General features: G+C 38.5%; 1 protein-coding gene across 1 annotated transcript in view; it reads left to right on the forward strand.

Annotated features, from left to right (window-relative positions):
- Positions 1–18,632, forward strand: part of Vps2 (vacuolar protein sorting 2) — a 52,277-nt gene extending 33,645 nt beyond the window's left edge. The window contains exon 5 of the mRNA XM_067143631.2: positions 14,747–18,632. Coding sequence (XP_066999732.2) covers positions 14,747–14,972 — 226 coding nt within the window. The 3' untranslated portion in view covers positions 14,973–18,632. The remainder of the gene's footprint in view (positions 1–14,746) is intronic.
- The last annotated feature ends 980 nt before the right edge of the window (positions 18,633–19,612 follow it).

The raw sequence follows: 19,612 nt of genomic DNA on the forward strand, positions 1-19,612 counted from the left end.
CTTTTTATTTTATCATTTTTCACAATTTTATTGTTCTGAATTTTAAGAACAAACTAAACTTTTAACTTCCACTTTTTATTTTAGTTGTATTTTTGATGATTGTATTTAACGTCCACTTTTAATTTAGTTGTATTTTTGATTATTGTATTTAGGCTGAAGATGCCCTTAATTGAGGGCGAAACATGTCCCATGTAACTAAGAATTTAATTATGTAACAACTATACGTGATAATATAAGTATTGAATAGGTGGAATAAATTAAAACACCTTTATCATTGTTGAACTGTTAAATTTTCAATACGGACCTAAAATGAGGTTTATAACATGTAATGTGACAGCCAACCAGGCAAAATGTAGATTAAATAAGTTTCTCAATCTGAAAATGAAGATTTGTAAGTTAGGAAAAGATTTAGCTTTTCTTAAACAATGTCTGAGACTAAAACTTGTACCTACTTTTCTAAAATCAACACAACGTAAGAACATAAGCAATCCAAGCCATAATGTAACCCAAAATAAGGTAAATGAATTATGGCTTAAAAATGAAATCAAGGCATATTACAGGAAGAAGTCCAAATTGAATTTGCAATTATATAACGTTCACTTAGCGGTGACACAGGATTTAGCCCCATTAGAATGGCAGTCTTTTTATCAACACATGGAACACAAATTAACATACGCACTTAGTAAGAAACAGGATACATTGAATAAGAAATTGAATCATTTAATAAACACACAAATACGTCGTAGTAAACAAACGAAACAAGAACAAATTAAGGGCCCATCGGACAATGTCACTCCCACGGTAGTTAACTTGACCAAGGTAAAATTTACGGAAGGAGAGAATGACCTACTTAAAAGGGGTCCAAAATACAATTGGCCTAATAAAGATAGAGAAATAGATATCATTAACACAGTTGCAGAAGCGGAGGCGAACATATCAAAACTCCCACGCGATGTACAAGATGAAGTAAGATTGGAGTTAAAGAAGAAATTACCCAGACTGGCTAAAGAAATTTATTCCAATTTTGATCCCAAACAACAGAAAACAATAAAAAACATGAAATCGAAAATTGAAGATAACAATATTATAGTAACCAAGGCTGACAAGGGGGGTGCGATCGTTTTGATGGATAAAGATACATATATCAAAAGAACTGAAGATTTTTTTGATAATAATAAATACACATTAGTAACAAAAAATCCGCTAACTAAAATTCAACGCAACTTAAAAGCCTTACTTAAAAGATCCACATCTCTCTTTACTGAACAAGAACAATTAAAACTTGTCAATATGAATCCTAGGCTCCCGGAAACTAGAGCTATGCCCAAAATACATAAAAAAGATATTCCGATTCGTCCGATTATCAATTGCCGTAATTCTCCCACGTATAAAGTCTCCAAATACATTCACAATTTTTTGAAAAGACATTACACTTTTAATAATAAACAACCATTAAGAAATTCCATTGACTTGTGTGACATTTTGCTTGGATTTGGCGTACTTCCAAACCAGATGATGTGTTCGTATGACGTAGTGAATATGTTCCCGAATATTCCGACAGATAAAACTGTTAATATCATTCATGATAATATTTGTAAACACAGTAATCTTAGTAAAATGGAAGTAGAAGAATTCACTAGATTGTTAAAGTTCGTATTAGACAATAACTACTTCACATTTAACAATAATATTTATAAACAGAATGGATTAGCAATGGGTGACCCAATATCGGGCATCCTTGCCGACATATTTATGGATTCAATCGAACACAATGAAATAATAGCAAAAATTAAAGGAATAGATTTATGGTTGAGATATGTAGATGATACATTTGTAATCATAAACAAAGATGTCACTAATAGTCAAGAAATCTTAAATAAATTAAATGAAATCGAACCTAATTTGAAATTCACGAAAGAGGACGAAGTCGATAACTCATTGAATTTTCTAGATATAACAGTTACGCGTAAGGTTAACACTTTTGATTTCCAAATATTTAGAAAACCGACACAATCATCTACAACTATAAACAATTCCTCTTTACACCCGAGTTCACATAAACAAGCATTCTTTTCACAGTCTAATTTATAGAGCATTTAGAATCCCTCTATCTCCCATGAATTTGAAGAAAGAATTGAATTATATTAGATACCTCGCTAAACAAAATGGTTTCAAAATAGAAATGATCAACAAATTAATCAATAAAATTAAGAACAAATTATCTACGAATCTGATACCAGAAAAGACCAATAAAACTGAGTATGCTACATTCACTTTTAATAATCCAGCTATACACCAGATTACTAGCGTATTCAAGAAACATAACTTTAATATAGCTTTTAAAACTACTAATACTAACCAGTCCATATTCTTTAATCATAAAAAAGTTAATTATGATAAGAATCGTTATTTAGGATCGGGAGTATACAGACTTAAATGTACTCAGTGTAATTTTTCATATGTTGGACAGACTGGGAGAAATTTTATGACAAGATACATGGAACATGTTAACGCGGAAAAACATAGGAAATACTCAGCGATGAGTTTGCATATGAGGGAGACTGGCCACAGATTTGAATCCATAGAGAAAGACTTAACGATAATTAGAAACATACAAAAAGGAAGAATGCTGAATGAATTAGAAAGTTTATACATCTATTTAGATCAGACGTACAATAAGCAAAAGAATCTCAATGAAACCACGGACAATAAAAGTATGTTACATGAATTAATGCCGAAATTATTAAAGTCAGTTAGTTCGAATAAATTTAGGATACCTAATATATTTAATTCTTCAAACCCTAATACTCCTCCCATACCTACAGATATTAGGCCTACTTCCAGCAATGCAGTTGACTCCGCCCCTTTGTCAGCCTCGTCACATTTGACTCCACCCATCCTCTCCTCCCTTCCGCACTCCCCTATTCCTTCCCCTCCGAGTTCGCTACCGCCTCTGCAGCACAGTTATAACACCAGACTTAGAGCCAACAGACGGGCAGCAACCAACTCAACAGTAGTTAAGAAATAACAACTTCCACTTACATGTAAGTCCTCACCTGTTTCAAAATTATGTAAGACTGAATTCTCTCCTTACGTTCAATTTCTTATTTCTTCTTTTCCTTTTCTTACAGAAAACTTATTTCTGCATCTGTTGACATTTTCTGGCAAGGATTCAGCCATTTTATTACCTACCGGTGCTAACGGCCTCTTACAATTTTTCAATAGATGCTTCTGCCTTACTTACTACGAATTTCATCAACGGCCTTGAAAAGATTGTATTCATGACAATCAAGTTTATGCTTGTGTACATGCCCTCATGTCGTTGGCTTTTTATTACTACCACTTTGATTTTCCAATATTTTATATGAACTGTTTTAATTCGAATTTTAATAGAAGTTTTAGTCTCTGACAAGATTATAGTTTAATCATAAGACAGTTTTCCATTAGCATCTTTTTATTTTATCATTTTTCACAATTTTATTGTTCTGAATTTTAAGAACAAACTAAACTTTTAACTTCCACTTTTTATTTTAGTTGTATTTTTGATGATTGTATTTAACGTCCACTTTTAATTTAGTTGTATTTTTGATTATTGTATTTAGGCTGAAGATGCCCTTAATTGAGGGTGAAACATGTCCCATGTAACTAAGAATTTAATTATGTAACAACTATACGTGATAATATAAGTATTGAATAGGTGGAATAAATTAAAACACCTTTATCATTGTTGAACCAGCAACTGATCCGAAATTTCATTCTTTTCCATTACAATGCAAGGCTGCATAGTGCCGTTTTAACACAGGAAAAACTGGAGGGAATTCACTAGACACCTCGGGAACACCCTCTTTACAGTAAAGATTTATCGTCCTGCAACTACCATTTGTTTGGACCACTCAAACAAAAGCTAGGGGGCCAGCGGTTCGATGATGATGCAAGTGTAGAAGAGTTTGTGCGCAACTGGCTCTGCACACATCCCTCTTCTTTTTGTCAGGATGGCATCAAAACCTTACCAATCTGATGGAGAAAATGTGTACCGAAGCCAGGACACTATGTAGAAAAGTTATCTCTATATGTGTATTTTTTGGTTGATACAATAAATTTAAAAAACAATTTCCATTTATATTTGATCTGCCCTCGTAACATTTATGGTTTTCTTGTTCATTGAGATTTTATGTTGGAGATACTAAGTACAGTGAAATCTCTGTACAATGATAATTCCCTCTGTAATGATAAAATATTCTGGTCCTGGCATTAATTTCTTAATTGTGTAAAGTTCCTCTCGGTTTAACAATATTCTCTTTAATAATAAATTTCTCCATAACGATTGCCCTTTTAGACCCCACTGATGTGCTGTCCTTCTGGTGCTATGATAATCCAAGCACGTTTGTTATTTGTTACTGCCATGCAAAGATTGAAACTTTCTTATTGTGTAAACTTGGTAAGCAAGAGTGCTTATAGCTGTGTACTTATCTGAGGGGGTTTCTTGAGCCAACTCTGTGAACTTGGCAGCAGGAAGAAGTTACTCGGATCAAGTTACAGCTGACAGCTATATGCAAAGTAGAAAGAAAGCTTTGGCCACTAGGGCATTTCTAGCTATGTGTCCTGGCAGTCAACGTATTAAAAATATGTTATGTATGTATTCATTTGTGTGTGGATGAGGGAGCACACATTGTTTAACAAAAGTCTGTGTTACCTCATAGTGAGCAACCCTCCTCCATTGCCATTTTTCTTAATGTTACATAAAAGGTAACATACTGTAGATATGTGTTTGCTGTTATGCTTGAAGAGTCTCTAAACTACCATGAATGTTTCTTCTGAATGTGTCAAGGAAATTAAACCTTTATAAATTAATGAAATTTAGCTTTAAAGAATGTATTCATTGAAGACCACAAAATGTTAATCGGTTCCAGTCCTCATTAGATTAATAAAATGGAATCCAATTTAATTAAATACTTCAAAGAAACACTAGGTAAAATCAATACAAGTTTGAAACATCCTTGTAGTACAATTAGAATGAAAAAGAAAATCCACCTCATCAGTATGCCATATTGATGTGACTATGTAAACATCACATGTTGTGGGACTAATTTCAATCAATCATTCACTTCTGATTTGCATTTAGGGCAATCACCCAGTTGGTGCCTTTTCTTAAATGTTTGCAAAGAAATTGGAAATTTATTGAACATCTCCCTTGGTAAGTTATTCCAATCCCTAAATCCCCTTCCTATAAATGAATATTTGCCCCAATTTGTCCTCGTGAATGCTAACTTTATCTTCATATTGTGATCTTTCCTGCTTTTAAAGACAGCATTCAAACTTATTTGTCTACTAATCTCACTGCACGCCGTCTGTCCACTGACAGCTCGAACATACTGTTTAGTCGAGCGGCTCGCCTTCTTTCTCCCGAGTCTTCCCAGCCCAAACTGTGAAACATTTTTTTAATGCTACTCTTTTTGTTGGAAATAACCTAAAACAAATCAAGCTGCATTTCTTTGGATTTTTTTTTCCTTGAATCAAGTAATCCTGGAGAGGGTGCCGTACACTGGAACCATACTCGACCTCGAACCTAAGTTATCTTCAGCCACATAATCTAAAATTGATAGTTATATTCACATATTGTGTTCTTTAAAACAATTATGAGACTCAATCTTCAAATCTTTTGGAACATGTATTAAAACATAATGGTTTACTGCATAAAGAACAGTATTTTTTTTTTTAATGCTATTTGTTCGGGGCGTCGACCCATGTGGATCTTTTGCCCCTACTGGCGCCATATTGTATGAACCTGCGTGAAATTGGAATGGCGGTAGTATGGAATGTTGTGTGTGAGGAAAGGAAGATTAAGCACATCACGAACACCCAGTCCCCGGGCCAGGGATATTAATCATTACATTTAAAAACCCTGACCTGGCCGGGAATCAAACCCAGGGCTGTCGGGTGACAGGCGGACGCGTTGCCCCCTACACAATGGGGCTGGACAAGAACGGTAGTTAAAATTCAATTCTTCCGTATTAAAATGACATCTATTTGACGTCTCATAATATGCTAGAAATGTAATAAAGTTTGTGATTTATCTTGTTAGGAAACATCTTATTGTTTGAATCATAAAATCAGTGTCGTAACATAAATCACAATGATCTAATTGTAATTGTTCATCAGTACGAATCAGTGTGAACATTATTTCATACGACATCCTTGCATTGTCACAAAATGGCAGCTTCCACCGGACTGGAGTAGGAACAGCCTTTTGATCTTCTCCGATTGTTCTGTTTGGTTCCAACAGTGTGGATATTGTTCTGTTTGAATTCAACTGCTATTTTAAAGCCTTCAGAACAGTGGGATTTTATCGTTTTTGAAGCCAGTAAACATAACTGTTCTATAGAGGGATATCTTATTTTGAAAACAATCTGTCCTTTTGAACAGTTCATTTTGTTTGTCATGTTACAGTGACCCTTTTGATACCAATAGCCTGTTATGTACTGTACTTTTAGCAGTAATTTTATGCCTCACATATTCACTGTCTAGAATTACATATACAGTGGAACTTCTCATAAACGATACGTCTGAATAGTGGACACCTCTAAATAACAGATTTTTAAAATTTCCCCTATTGAAGTACGCGGTTTCAGGTACCGGTAATACACTTTCTTCTAAATAACAGATATTCTCAATAATGTAGACACCAAAAACTATACTCCAGTATTAATGTAGAACTTCTAAATAACAGGCACTTGAAAGGTAATGCTTAAGATGCCTAGAATTTATTGGTGATGCTTTAATGCTATAATGGGCATTGTATTATTGTCGAGTACTAGTTATGATTTGGTGGCAATCAGATGTATTTATTGCATTCCAAGAGTACCTAACTTTTTGGTAATTTAGAAAGAAGTGTGAAAAATTCACATTCAGTGGTAAAAGGAGTGTATGTTACAGTTTCAAGTTGAGCCTGGAGATTTGCATCAGCATCAGTAATTATTACACCAGCACCAGCATCAGAGTGGAGTTATACAAAGAAAATGCACCTGCCAACAGGTTAATGAAACCTCACGAAGGTCTTTCCTACTATGAAAGGCACGCAGGTATTAAAATGACAACCAGTGTTACCGCAGTTCCAGGCAAATATTTGAACGTAACCTCCGAAAGCGATGCCACTGGGAAAGATAGACACTGGCTCACATCCTTGGATCTTGTCCATTCGGTGATGCACTAAGGAACTTCCATTACCATAAAATCGGGTCTTTTACCACTAAAGAACTTTGTAGGAAAGGTTTAAACGTGCATGAAAGGGTCCATGGCATATCATGTAATGGCAATTCTAGACAAATAGACATGATCACCTACATGAACAAGCAAGACCCATCTATCAGGTCTGAACAGTGGTGGTGATTATTGTTTTCAGAGGAAGTACAACTGGGCAAGTGTACTCTATTAACACTAATCAGAGAAGGAAAGAAAAGAGTCCAACACTTCAAAGAATGAAGTTCTTGGCGAAAGAAAGGGAAGAGTCATGAAGGAAGTGAAAATTAAAGGCCTCATGAACCTAATACCGTCGGGGTTGGAAAAGAACAAGAGTTGACCAAGGGAAGTTGGATAAGATAGATGAAAGTGAGGAGCCTGGCACAAGTAAGTGGAAGCAATGCCAGGACTCAGCCAAGGGTCATGTGGTCGTCAACTTACGCTCCCAAGTTGATAGTCCCTGGGGCCCGTTTTAGTCACCTCTTACAACAGACGCCGGGCTGAGTAGCTCAGATGGTTAAGGCGCTGGCCTTCTGACCCCAACTTGGCAGGTTCGATCCTGGCTCGGCTTGGTGGTATTTGAAGGTACTCAAATATATCAGCCTCAAGTCAGTAGATATATATATATATATATATATATACATTTTTGTTTTACAATTTGCTTTACGTCGCACCAACACAGATAGGTTTTATGGCGACAATGAGATAGGAAAGGCCTAGGAGTGGGAAGGAAGAGTCCATGGCCTTAATTAAGGTACAGCCCCAGCATTTGCTTGGTGTGAAAATGGAAACCACAGAAAACCATCTTCAGGGCTGCCTACAGTGGGGTTCGAACCCAGTATCTCCCGAATACCGGATACTGGCCGCACTTAAGTGACTGCAGCTATCGAGCTCGGTGTCAGTAGATTTACTGTCACGTAAAAGAACTCCTGCGGGACTAAATTCCAGCACCTCGCCGTCTCCGAAAACCGTAAAAGTAGTTAGTGGGACATAAAGCAAATAATATTACTATTCTTACGACAGGCAGGGGATACCTTGGGGGTTATTCTACCACCCCCACCCACAGGGGTTCAGGTCTGAACACTGAGAAAGGGGACATATATAATCCAACCATACCTTACTATAAAGGGAAATACCGTCTTGATGAGGTTGAGGTAAAGTCGCGCCTGTGCCAGCGTTCTTCATCAAGTTGTGGAAACTATTCAGTTTACCAAAGGATAGGATTTCGGACCTCGTCATGTCTGTAATACGCGTTTGAGTGGGAATACAGGGTCTCTCTTATAAACCCATTTTTACTCTCCGAGACCTACGCAGCAGTACGGGAGGCACGCGCAAAGTTCTTGACCTTGCAAGGAGCGCGAAGTAGCATCAGTCCCCAGTCTGAATCTCAGCTGTTAACATGGTGAGACACTCATAGTTGCAACACCGCATTTTCGTATGTAAAAGTTATTTTAAGTATGAGTCGGCTCGACGGGTACGCGATGTATTTGTTCAGCAATTTCCTGGTGAAATGCCACCTTCATGAGCACAGATTTATGTAATTGTAAATAAATTTGAAACTACTGGTTCAGTGCTCAGTAAAGAACATGTGCGCACACGGACAGTTTCAACAGAGGAAAAGCTAGGTGACATTGGTGCGAATCTTGAATGGTCACCGAATAAATCACTCACAAAATTAGCACAACAAGTAGGCGTTTCGGTTTCTTCTGCACACAGACATACAAAGCTGTTACACATGAAACCATACAGACTTACACGGGCCCATGGTTTAAAACCTGCTGATCCAGCCACAAGAGTGAGATATTGTGAGTGGTATCTTGCATCACTGAATGATCGTTTATTCGACCCGCAGCCTGTGTTATTTTCGGATGAGGCTTCATTTCATCTTAATGGTCGTGGAAACAGTCTTAACTCTCGCTATTGGTGTGCAGAAAATCCTAATGGTCTTTTATAATGTAAGATTTCACATAAGATTGTATCCACCCTGCGTGCGACATAAGTTGGGCTGAGGCAGCTGCCATAGTGCAGAGTACAAACACCGTACGCTCGGTCTGGGTTTATAAGGGAGGCCCTGTAGTGCGATCTCACGTCTACAGTCTGTGAACGTCATTTGTATCCACTTTTTTGTATTTTAGTCTGCCTTCAATCAGTTTACTTATAATCATCATCATCATCATTGTACAGTTCCAGTTTCCTGGGTACTGTTAACGAGCCTCTTCCACTTCTTCCTGTCCATATACAGCTTGTCATGGAGAACATTATCCACTGTCCATCCTCTGGCACTAGATCAACCTTGATCATGTCCATCCATCGGGTTTTAAGTCTTCCTGCAGGTCTTTTCCCCTTCACCTGTCTTTCCTAATTTATTCTGGCTGTTCTTGTAGGCTCCATCCTCATCAGCGTAGTCTGGATGTGCTGATTCGGTCTAATAGGATGTCTTTATTCCTACTTCTTTCCTCACCTCCTCATTTCTTAACTGGTCCATCTCGGTCATCTCGATGGTGGCTCTAAGAAATTTCATCTCTGATGCTTGCAGTCTTGATGAATCTCTTTTTATGAGGGTGCACGCTTCAATCCCATAGGTCAATATTGGTATGAAATAGCTGTTAAACATCATCAGTTTGGCCAGTTTTGGAATCATGTCATCCCATAAAAGTGTTCTTACTTGTTGGTAGAATTCTGATCCCTTTTGCAGTCTGTTTGTAATTTCCTTTCTGACCAACTTATAACTGGAGATTACACTTTCAAGGTAAGGAAAACTATCCACACACTCTAGCTGGTGGTCTCCTAGTTTTACACTTGCTGGACGCCCTTATCCGTTGAGTGCCATTACCACTGTCTTGGTCTTGCTGATGTTGAGGTTATGTTCCTCGAACTGGGATTTCCATACGTTGAGTCTGGTCTGTACTTCCTCTTCTGTTTCACCCCAAATCATGATATCTTCAGCAAAGGCCACTGCATTCAGTTCACCTAACTTTTCCTTGACGTTCTTCATTATATTGTCCATAACAATTATGAACAGTGGTGGGGACAGTGCACTTCCTTGCTGAACTCCACTCTTGGTCTCCAACCATGATGATCAACCTTCCCCAATTTGTACACAGCTAGTACAGTCTTTGTACAACATCTGAATTTTCCTCATGAGTCCTTCAGGCACATTTCTTATCCTCAGGTACTCCCAGATCTTATCTCTTATAACACTATCATAGGCCTTTTCTGTATCCAGGAATACAACGACCAGGTTCTTACCTTTCTCCCAATACTTTTCCATCAGCATGCGAGTGCTAAAAATTAGATCCATTGTTGATCTGTTACTTCTGAGTCCATACTGCTCCTTCTCTAACTGTGGTTCAGTTTTCAGTCTCTGTTCTATGATCTCTAGAACTTTTAGCCCATGAGACTGCAGTGTTATTCCTCTATAGTTGGTGGGTTTCTGTCTGCTGCCTTTCTTAAACAGGAGAATTATAATGCCCTTGCTCCAATCTGCAGGTATTTTTGTTGTCTGTCCATATGGCATTTAATATTCTGTGCAGCCATTGTACACCCTGGATGCCTGCTGCCTTTATCATGTCCGCATTCACTTCATCTGCACCTGAAGATTTTCCTTTAGGCATAGATTTTTAAGGCTGTCTCAGTTTCTGTCCAGGTAATGGGAGCTTCCTCATTGTAGGCTTAGATTTCTGGTTCTGCATTTTGTTCGTGAACTGGTCTATTCAGTAGATGGTCGAAATGGTTCTTCAGTACTTCTCTCATGCCTCTGCTGTCTTCCTCCAGTTTCAAAGTGAATATATTCCATGCCTTGGTCTTTTCTTCTGTAACTGTTTGAACGTCCAGTTTCTTGTTTCTGTATAATTGTTCGAGGTTTCTGATCTTTGCCTCATCTCTAGTAAGATCCGATTTACGTTTCTCTCGATCACTTTCTTTCCGCAAGAGATTTCTTTCCCCGATTGCTGCTCTCACTCTTTAATTCCACCACGGTGTTTCCTTCTCCCTTGTTTTCATACTCATCTTTCCGCAAACTTCAGTGCTTCCTTAACCAATGTGTCCCTTAGTCTGGTCCATTCTGCCTCTCCATTTTTCCTTTCATCTCTTGGTAACAGCATTTTTATGTGGTTCTGATACTTAGTTCTCTTTTCTGGAGTTCCCATACATTGATTTTTGGAATTTTCCTGTTCTGTACTTTTGGCACATAGAAGTTTCTCAGGTCTGCTACTAATAGACGTGGTCACTGTCAGGGTTCTCACTGGGTATTACTCTGACATCTGTTACCATTCTGCTCCTTTCTTCATCTGAGATGACATGATTACAGTCTTTTGCAGTCCATCCCAACTGTATCTGCCTCTTCTTGAACCCACTATTTTTCACCACCAACCCGTTACTCATACAGAAGTCAAGGAGATGTTCATCTTCTGTATTTCTTCTACCATATCCATGAGGTCCCATTACGTTCTCATATCCTGTTCTATCTGTTCCAATCTGTGCATTTTATTATTCTTCCACTAACATACTGAATGTCAGCGACTCCTTCTAGATCTCTACTCATGATGAAACCAACACGATTCCTCATCTCTTTGTCATTTCCATGCCAATACAGTGTACTGTATACTGTTTTCTTAATTTCTTCATTCCTTTCCCTCTCCATTTGGTTTCACTCAGCCACAGTATCATTAATTTCCTCCTTTCCATGAGATCCTCTAGTTCTTCACATTTTCCTGTGAGACTGAGTAAGTTGATGGTCGCAATCCCTGTTAATCTCCTCTGGGATTTTTGCATTTTTGCAAGACCCTGTCTATCATCAAGCGATAAACCATTATCCCTGGCATGAGTCTACTCAGGCTGGCATCTTAATTTAGTTCATAAATGCATTTCGAGGCTCTTATGAGTTTTGAAAGCAACTACAAATAAGCTCTTTCACAGGCTTGCTAGGCCTAACATAATTGAGGATTTTCTTTCGGGGTTTACTCCCTTAGCCTTTGAGGATCTCTCTTCATCCCACAAGGCAGTGGGTTCCATCGTACTACCCCCAGAGGAACGGATTGCCTCCTCCACCAACTTCATCGTACCAAATCATATTCTCCGCTTTTACTTCCGTTGAGGTCTTCACTCGTTACCCTTTACCAGATGTTACGCGCTGGATCAGTGTACTCTGGGACTGACATAGGCAGAGGCGCCATTCCCTGGGTAGGGCTGCCTCTAAGAGGATCCCTTCCTGTTTCCTACCAGTTTACTAAAAGCAGGTTAATTCTCAGCTTTATAACTCTGAATTTTTAATGTGACTGCTGTACACTTTATCCTTTATTGGCAGCCCGTACATACGGGAAGTTGATAGTAACTCATATTTCTCTCATCATCCTCCTTTCCCTTTGTGCAGCTCCTGGTGGGTCCTCTCCTTCCACCATTCCTGTTCCATCATTTTGTCCCAGTCCACGTTTCATCTTCTTGCACTCCTGTTTATTGAATCAATCCACCTTGTTCTCGGTCTCCCTTTTGCTCTCTTTCCCTCAAACTTCATCTCCATCATCTGTTTTGGTATTCTTTTTCTCCTTCACCCTCTTTACATGTCCAAAATATTTCTCATTTAGGTTTTCTAATGCTGGGGTTGTACCTTAATTAAGGCCATGGCCACTTCCTTCCCACATCTAGCCCTTCCCTATCCCATCGTCGCCATAAGACTTAACTGTGTCGGTGCGACGTAAAGCAACTTGCAAAAAAATTTAGGTTTTCTATTCCGATACATTAAATATATGGAATAATGTATCACCGGACAAGTTGGCCGCGCAGTTAAGGGCGTGCAGCCGTAAGCTTGCATCTGGGAGATAATGGGCTCAAACCTCACTGTTGGCAGCCCTGGGGATGGTTTTCCATGTTCACACCAAGCAAATGCTGGGGCTGTACCTTAATTAAGGCCATGGCCATTTCCTTCCCACTCGTAGGTCTTTCCTATCTGTGTCGGTGCGACGTAAACCAAATTGAAAAAAAAATGGAATAATGCATCATTATCATTGACCATCTCCGTTACCCGGGTGAGGTGTAAGAACCCCCTCCATCTTTATCTGTCCATGAACCACTGTTCTCTCATGATCTTCTCCCAATCTTGTTCTCTCTCCTGGACATCTTTCTTTACCAGATTGGTCCATTTTCCTCTTGGTCTGCCCACTGGTCTTTATCCTTTCACCTCTCTTTCATATCCTCTTCTTGCAGTCCTGATTGCACTCATCCTTCTTACATGGCCAAAACACTCCAGTCTTGCTTTCTGGATCCTCTGTAATAGGGAATCTTCTGCTCCCACCTCCTCTCAGACATTTCATTCCTCAACTTGTCCTTCCTGGTCTTCTGTATCATGGTGCATAGGAACTTCATTTCTGCAACTGGAGTTTTGAGTTGTCTTGCCTCGTTAACGTGGTAGTTTCCAAGTACATGAGGATGAGTGGTGCATAATATAATTTATATAATGCAACGGTACTTGTTTATCCCATAGCAGTTTTCTTACTTGCTGGTAAAATTGAGTTGTTTTGCTAATTTGATTGTCAACCTCATGTTCATAAAAGTAAAGTGCTTAGTCATGTGTTTTGTAAATTACTGTACAATGTCTAGATATACGAAGGGAGTTCAATATATATAATGCAACACTATTTTTTCCAAAAGCAGGTTGGTTTTATTGAGGATTCAAATACACCATGTTATTCCCCAATCCTTTTGCTACAATACCCTATTTTTCAACGTAATCTCCGTTCAATGCTACGGCCACCATGATGTCAGGGCCTGTATGCCTGCATGGTATCACTTGACTGGTCGATTTTCAGAGCCAATGTCTTGCTGCATCAATAACTTCCCCATCATTCACGTAATGCTTCCCGTGGAGTGCATCCTTCATTGGACCAAACAGATGGAAGTCAGAAGGCGCGAGATCCGGGCTGTAGGATGGATGAGGAAGAACAGTTCGCTGGTTTAGTGAGCTCCTATCAGTGATGTGATGTTGAAATACGCCTCGTCCAACAACTCGCTGTGCTTTTGTCCACTGCCAGGTCTCTGTAGACATTCTGCAAGTGCCTATGAATATCTGTGATGCCCTGGGTTTCCGCTAAAAGAAACTCAATAAGTGCTCTGTGTTTGGTACGCACCTCTGTTACAGACGCCATTTTGAAGGCTAGTTATAGTGCTGCTACCTATAGGAAATTAACAAAACTCTATGAGACGAAGTGGGAATATTAAAAGGTGTTCCAAACAAAATTCCAATTTTTTAAAACCAAAATTGGCCGAGAAATAAAATGTGTTGCATTATATATTGAAGACACCTCGTAATTACTGCAAAACACTGTATAATAACATTTTGTTGTACAAAACTAGTTTTTATAGCATTTTGAGCTTTTTCCAAAACAGCAAACACTTCTCATTAGTGTACATTCATTTATGTTTCCCATCAGTGTCTGTTATTGGAAAGTTCCACTGAACTATGAGGGTGTTAAAAATCTGTCCCTTGGAACTATTCATTTTGTTTGTCATATTACAGTGAAGCTGTGGTTTCCCAAGTCCTGGATGAACTGGGCTTGCAACTCACAGATCAGTTATCTGGCCTTCCACAAGCATCAGGTTCCTTAGCCGCATCTGGGGCAAAAGCTCCTCCAATGGCTGCAGCAGCTGGAGCCGCTGGCGGTACCGGTGCTGGAGCCGGTGGAATTATTTCTGATGCTGACGCAGATCTCCAGGCTCGACTTGACAACTTGCGAAGGGAATAGAGATAAGAATTCTTGAACTGGGCCCGTTACGTAGAGAAGCGTGCAGTGTTTGTTGTTGTCCTCATGTGGAAGTGTGGACAAACAATGGGCCGCAAGGAAATGAAAGACTCCTGTGGAAATGAATTGAAGGTGCTCATGTAGACTGGAAGTAAGAGAAGAGGAGAATTGTTAATAGAAAGCCTATAATTTATATTGTAAAAATATTTGATGCAGGTCTCACATTTTATGAAATTAAGTAAGATGGTTGATTAAAGAAAAGCTATTGTTGAAGAGTCTTGTTACAGGTGAATGTGCTATATCTCTATAGAAAGTAAACCATGAATAACATTTTCACTATCATTTTAGTTTTTTTAAGCTATAGCTTTTGATATTGAAACAGTTTGCAAGCTTTTATACATACTTTTCAGGGGAAAATCGAAACTAATATATATTTGTAGAGAACAATGCATAGACTGCAATGTGGACTTAATTCTTTTTAAAAAACATGCACCCTACTGGAGAATAGATGGTCTACTGTACAGTGTCCTATTTGGTATTGGCTGTTGATATACGGGATTGTCATTTTATTCGGGCCAGCTTGCAGGTACACCGTGGCCTCCAGTACACACCACTCGCCTGTCGACACTCCAGTTCCTTTGGCGGGTCCCTTCTCTGCTTCTTTGAACTTGGACGACCTTGCATTCCAAGCTTATTGCTGTTGGTTAGTGGGCGAGCGGTCTTTCTGTCACCCATGGGACTGCATCGCTCAACAGTGGGCTTGCAGTGCTGTGCAGTTGTGCATGTGTAAGAGAACAACATCTCAAAATGAATTGCAACAAATTCATGAAAATTCATTAAGGTACTAAATTGCTAAATGCCTATACTAAGGTAGGATTGTCCGTTCATCAACATTAATGCTGACTTGTGAAATTGATTGTACTTTAGCCCACCGAAAGGACTGGTGTGTTGGCAGGGGTGAGTGGTGCAATCGCGAGGCCAGGGGCCAGCGGCGAGCGGTCCCAAATAAAACTATGATCCTGTAGTAGGAAGGTTGTTCCAGCGGCTGTGGAACCTTGAATACTAAGTGCATTTGTTTACCTCCTCTGTATCAGTTCAGCAATTGAGGCATTCCTGGTAGTAAGGGCGAACGTTACAAAGGCTACTTTTGAGGAAACACAGTTAAGATTTCTGTGTTGAACGAGTGTAGCAACAGTTTTAATTTACTCTTCTGCCATTTGATAAAGTAAAATAGAAAGTCAAAATTGACACTCAGGGAGCGTAGATGACGTCAGATTAAAATGCCTGCACATGGTAGCCGAGATATTGTAACATGATCAATCATCTCCATCAGGTTAGTGAAGTTCTCATATCATGTTGTGTGTCCAGTACATGCTAGTGGTAGAGCTCCCTCTGTGGATCAGTGGTAGTTGGATTTTTGAAGGGTGGAAAGAAAGTCCATACTCCGTGTCATACAGTGCTGGTATGTAAACGATCTCTGGAAACACATTTGATGTCTACAGAGGTAAAATAGAGCTTTATTTCCTGAATAAATTTTTCAAAACATTTACAGAATAAGATACACTTCTTCCAACTCAAGGGCTAAGAGAGCTAAATCATCCACAAATCCCAGACAGTTTGTTCTTATTGAGGGCTTTGCTCCAATTTTGATTTTAGATGCATTTTCCTTTTGCCAAAGTTTCTTTAATTTCAAAAGCAGTAGTCACCTTGCCTGAGGCCAGTTGTTATTGTAATAGTTTTTGACAATTTTCCCCTGAACTTTACCTTGGAATTTGTGTTGGTTAACTTTAATATGATGATTTTTATTAATTTGGGATAGAGCCCATATTATCCAAAGATTTCTAAAAGTGTGGGTCTGATGGATACTCTCATATGATTTATTTTTAAATGTATATACATAGAGTAATATTTTTTTAAGTTGTACAGAAAATGTTCATTTTTATTTTTTATGCTTCCATGCTACAATGTTGTGATACAAATAAAGAAAGTTATTTTGTATTTGATATGGCGAGGTGAACTCCAAAAATATGTACCTGCAAGTATATATGTTGTTTCATATTAAAATTAGAAATTGACCGGATGTTGAGTTCACCCGTACTCTCCGGAATGCCATAGTTGTATTATAAGTAATATTCAACCATGACGAATATAAGACCAAGTGTGAGGACTCAGCCATTATAGCATGGTAGTTTGTGGTACCACCACTGCAAACACTGCAAGCGATTATATCCAACATGTGCTCCAGTAGTTCCGGTAAGCCGGGTATAGGGAAGTGCGAGAGACGTTACTGTGCGAGGTATTTCAGTGAATAAGTTGAATTTTCTTTGCTTTCAGTTCCTAAACTCAGTTGATGATATGCGATTTTTTTCATCACCGAAGGATAGAAATCAATTTGAAAAATGGGCCAGAGCTATTCCACAGAAATGTATTGTATTTGATATGGCGAGGAGGGTTGTGGTAGACTGTGGAGGTTGTGGAATTCACCCTTAATACTTGCACTCTCAGCGCTGAAATTGTTGTCTAATTTGCTTGAAACCTAATGTGTAATAGCAGAATTTATCATATTAATTTCTCTGATTTGATAGTGAAATCAGGTAATTTTATAGTGAATGGTGAAAAAGTGGATATGTCTCGTGTGAGATGGAAATTACGTCCAGGAGCAGTGCGTCACATTTTTCCCTAATTTGGCGAAATACATTTCAAGTGAGATTAGGATCCGTGAAACTCCCAACAAGACAATTTTCAGTTCTCACCGAAATAAAAGACTATGTTTCAAGCAACAATGAAATGTTTTATCACATTCTTCGAAAAGTGTATTTGACATTCTTTTCCAGGCCGAGAATGTAATTAATGGAAAACTGAACTCAAAATCGATGTGGGGCGAAATATTTTTTGATTGTATCGATTCCATAGAAAAAAATTTCAGTTGATGCTTCAGGTGCTGGCTGTTGTCTTCAACTGTATGGATATAATCCTCAGATTTATCATTATCTGAAGTGCCAATTTTTCTTCAGAACGAAGGAAATCTCGCAAGATTTACAATCTCGAAAATCCGCCAAATCTTCACGCAAGCTTTTGAAAGTCCAGTAAACAACAAACTGAGTTATTAAGTAAACTATTATCTTTAAATAGTTCTTGGGTTTTGCTGGGAATTGTGTTATTTGTCATCTGTATATGTACACTGCACTAACTTGTGTTTTCCACAACGTGTGATGAAGGCCGTACTCTTATTTCCCTGTATGATTTTTTCCATTGTACCCTGCCGTGGTATTACGAAGTAATACGTTTCCTTTAGCATCATTCCTAAGACGAGCTGATCAGTACTGCGGGACTTGCCCACTCTAGCGCTGCCTGGCGGGGCGTGCTTGAACTCAAGGAACACTCTCACTTGTTCTTATATTCGTCATGATTCAACATTAAAAAACTTGTTTCTGATAATCTGCAAAGATGAAAGTATTTAGTCAGAGTAGAAAAGACTGGATTGAAACATTTGTGTATACTTATTATACTCGTTATTTTCACAACATCCAATACAATGAAAGATAATCAAGGTTGAACTGTACTTCACTGGCAACTGTTCTGTTTGTTTAGCTAATACATACTTTTTGTTACATTGACATTATGTAATAACATATAAAAATAAATAAGTTAAGATTAAACTTACATGATACTAACTCTTACCCACAAATTCGCACACGTGAAATTTGTTTGTGCCCATTTGTACGAGGATTCTTTTTTTTCAACTTCCAGTGGGCTATAAAAAAGACGTTTACATAACAAAATTATTTAATTACTGAAAGTTTAGTAGTTTCATACTTATTATTCCACATAATCGCCAAACCGATTTTGGCATTTATCATATCGTAATACCAGCTTTTGATGCCCTCTGCAAAGAAGTCTGCTGCCAGTGGGGTGATGTGCATCTTGACAAACTCATGAAGTTCTTCATTTGTACGCCACAAACGGAGGTTTACGATCAGTGAATTTTCTACAGTAATCCCTGACATTTCAAAGTCTTCTCTGTACACAATTGTGACTTCACACTTAAGGTGCTGGAAACTTTGTGAATATTGGGTCCCAACAATGTTGACTGATGATCACAAAACTCATCGAATGGTGTCAGCTGTAATGTTTCTCATACATTGCCATTGTGGTGGGGGGAAGTTTCTAAAGTCTATCGTTACTGGTGTTGAAACATGGGTCCTATATGAAACTCCAGAAACCAAAGAACAGTCTAAGCAGTGGATGCATCCTTCTTCTCCAAACAACCCAAAAATGTTTAAACTGGCGCTGAGGAACAGGAAAACAATGGTTGCCTTTTTTTGGGACCATGGTGGACTTTATGGGGCAGGAGGCTGTCGGAACGCACGTTACCTCACTGGTGGCAGACTTCTTTGCAGAGGGCATCAGAAAGCTGGTGTCATGATACGACAAATGCATAAATCGTTTTGGCAATTGTGTGAAGAAATAAGTATGAAACAACTAAACTTTTAGTGATAAAATCATTTTTGTTATGTCCATGTTGTCTTTTTTTTAGCCCATCAGAGGTTGAGGTTGAAAAAAAACAGCCTTCGTAGAATTGGTGAACACTCGAAATTATATCATTATTTTTTTTTCAGTGGTTTTTTGAGAGAAAGTGAGAC

This window comes from Anabrus simplex, chromosome 3 (assembly GCF_040414725.1).
Source record: "Anabrus simplex isolate iqAnaSimp1 chromosome 3, ASM4041472v1, whole genome shotgun sequence".
NCBI lineage: Eukaryota > Metazoa > Arthropoda > Insecta > Orthoptera > Tettigoniidae > Anabrus > Anabrus simplex.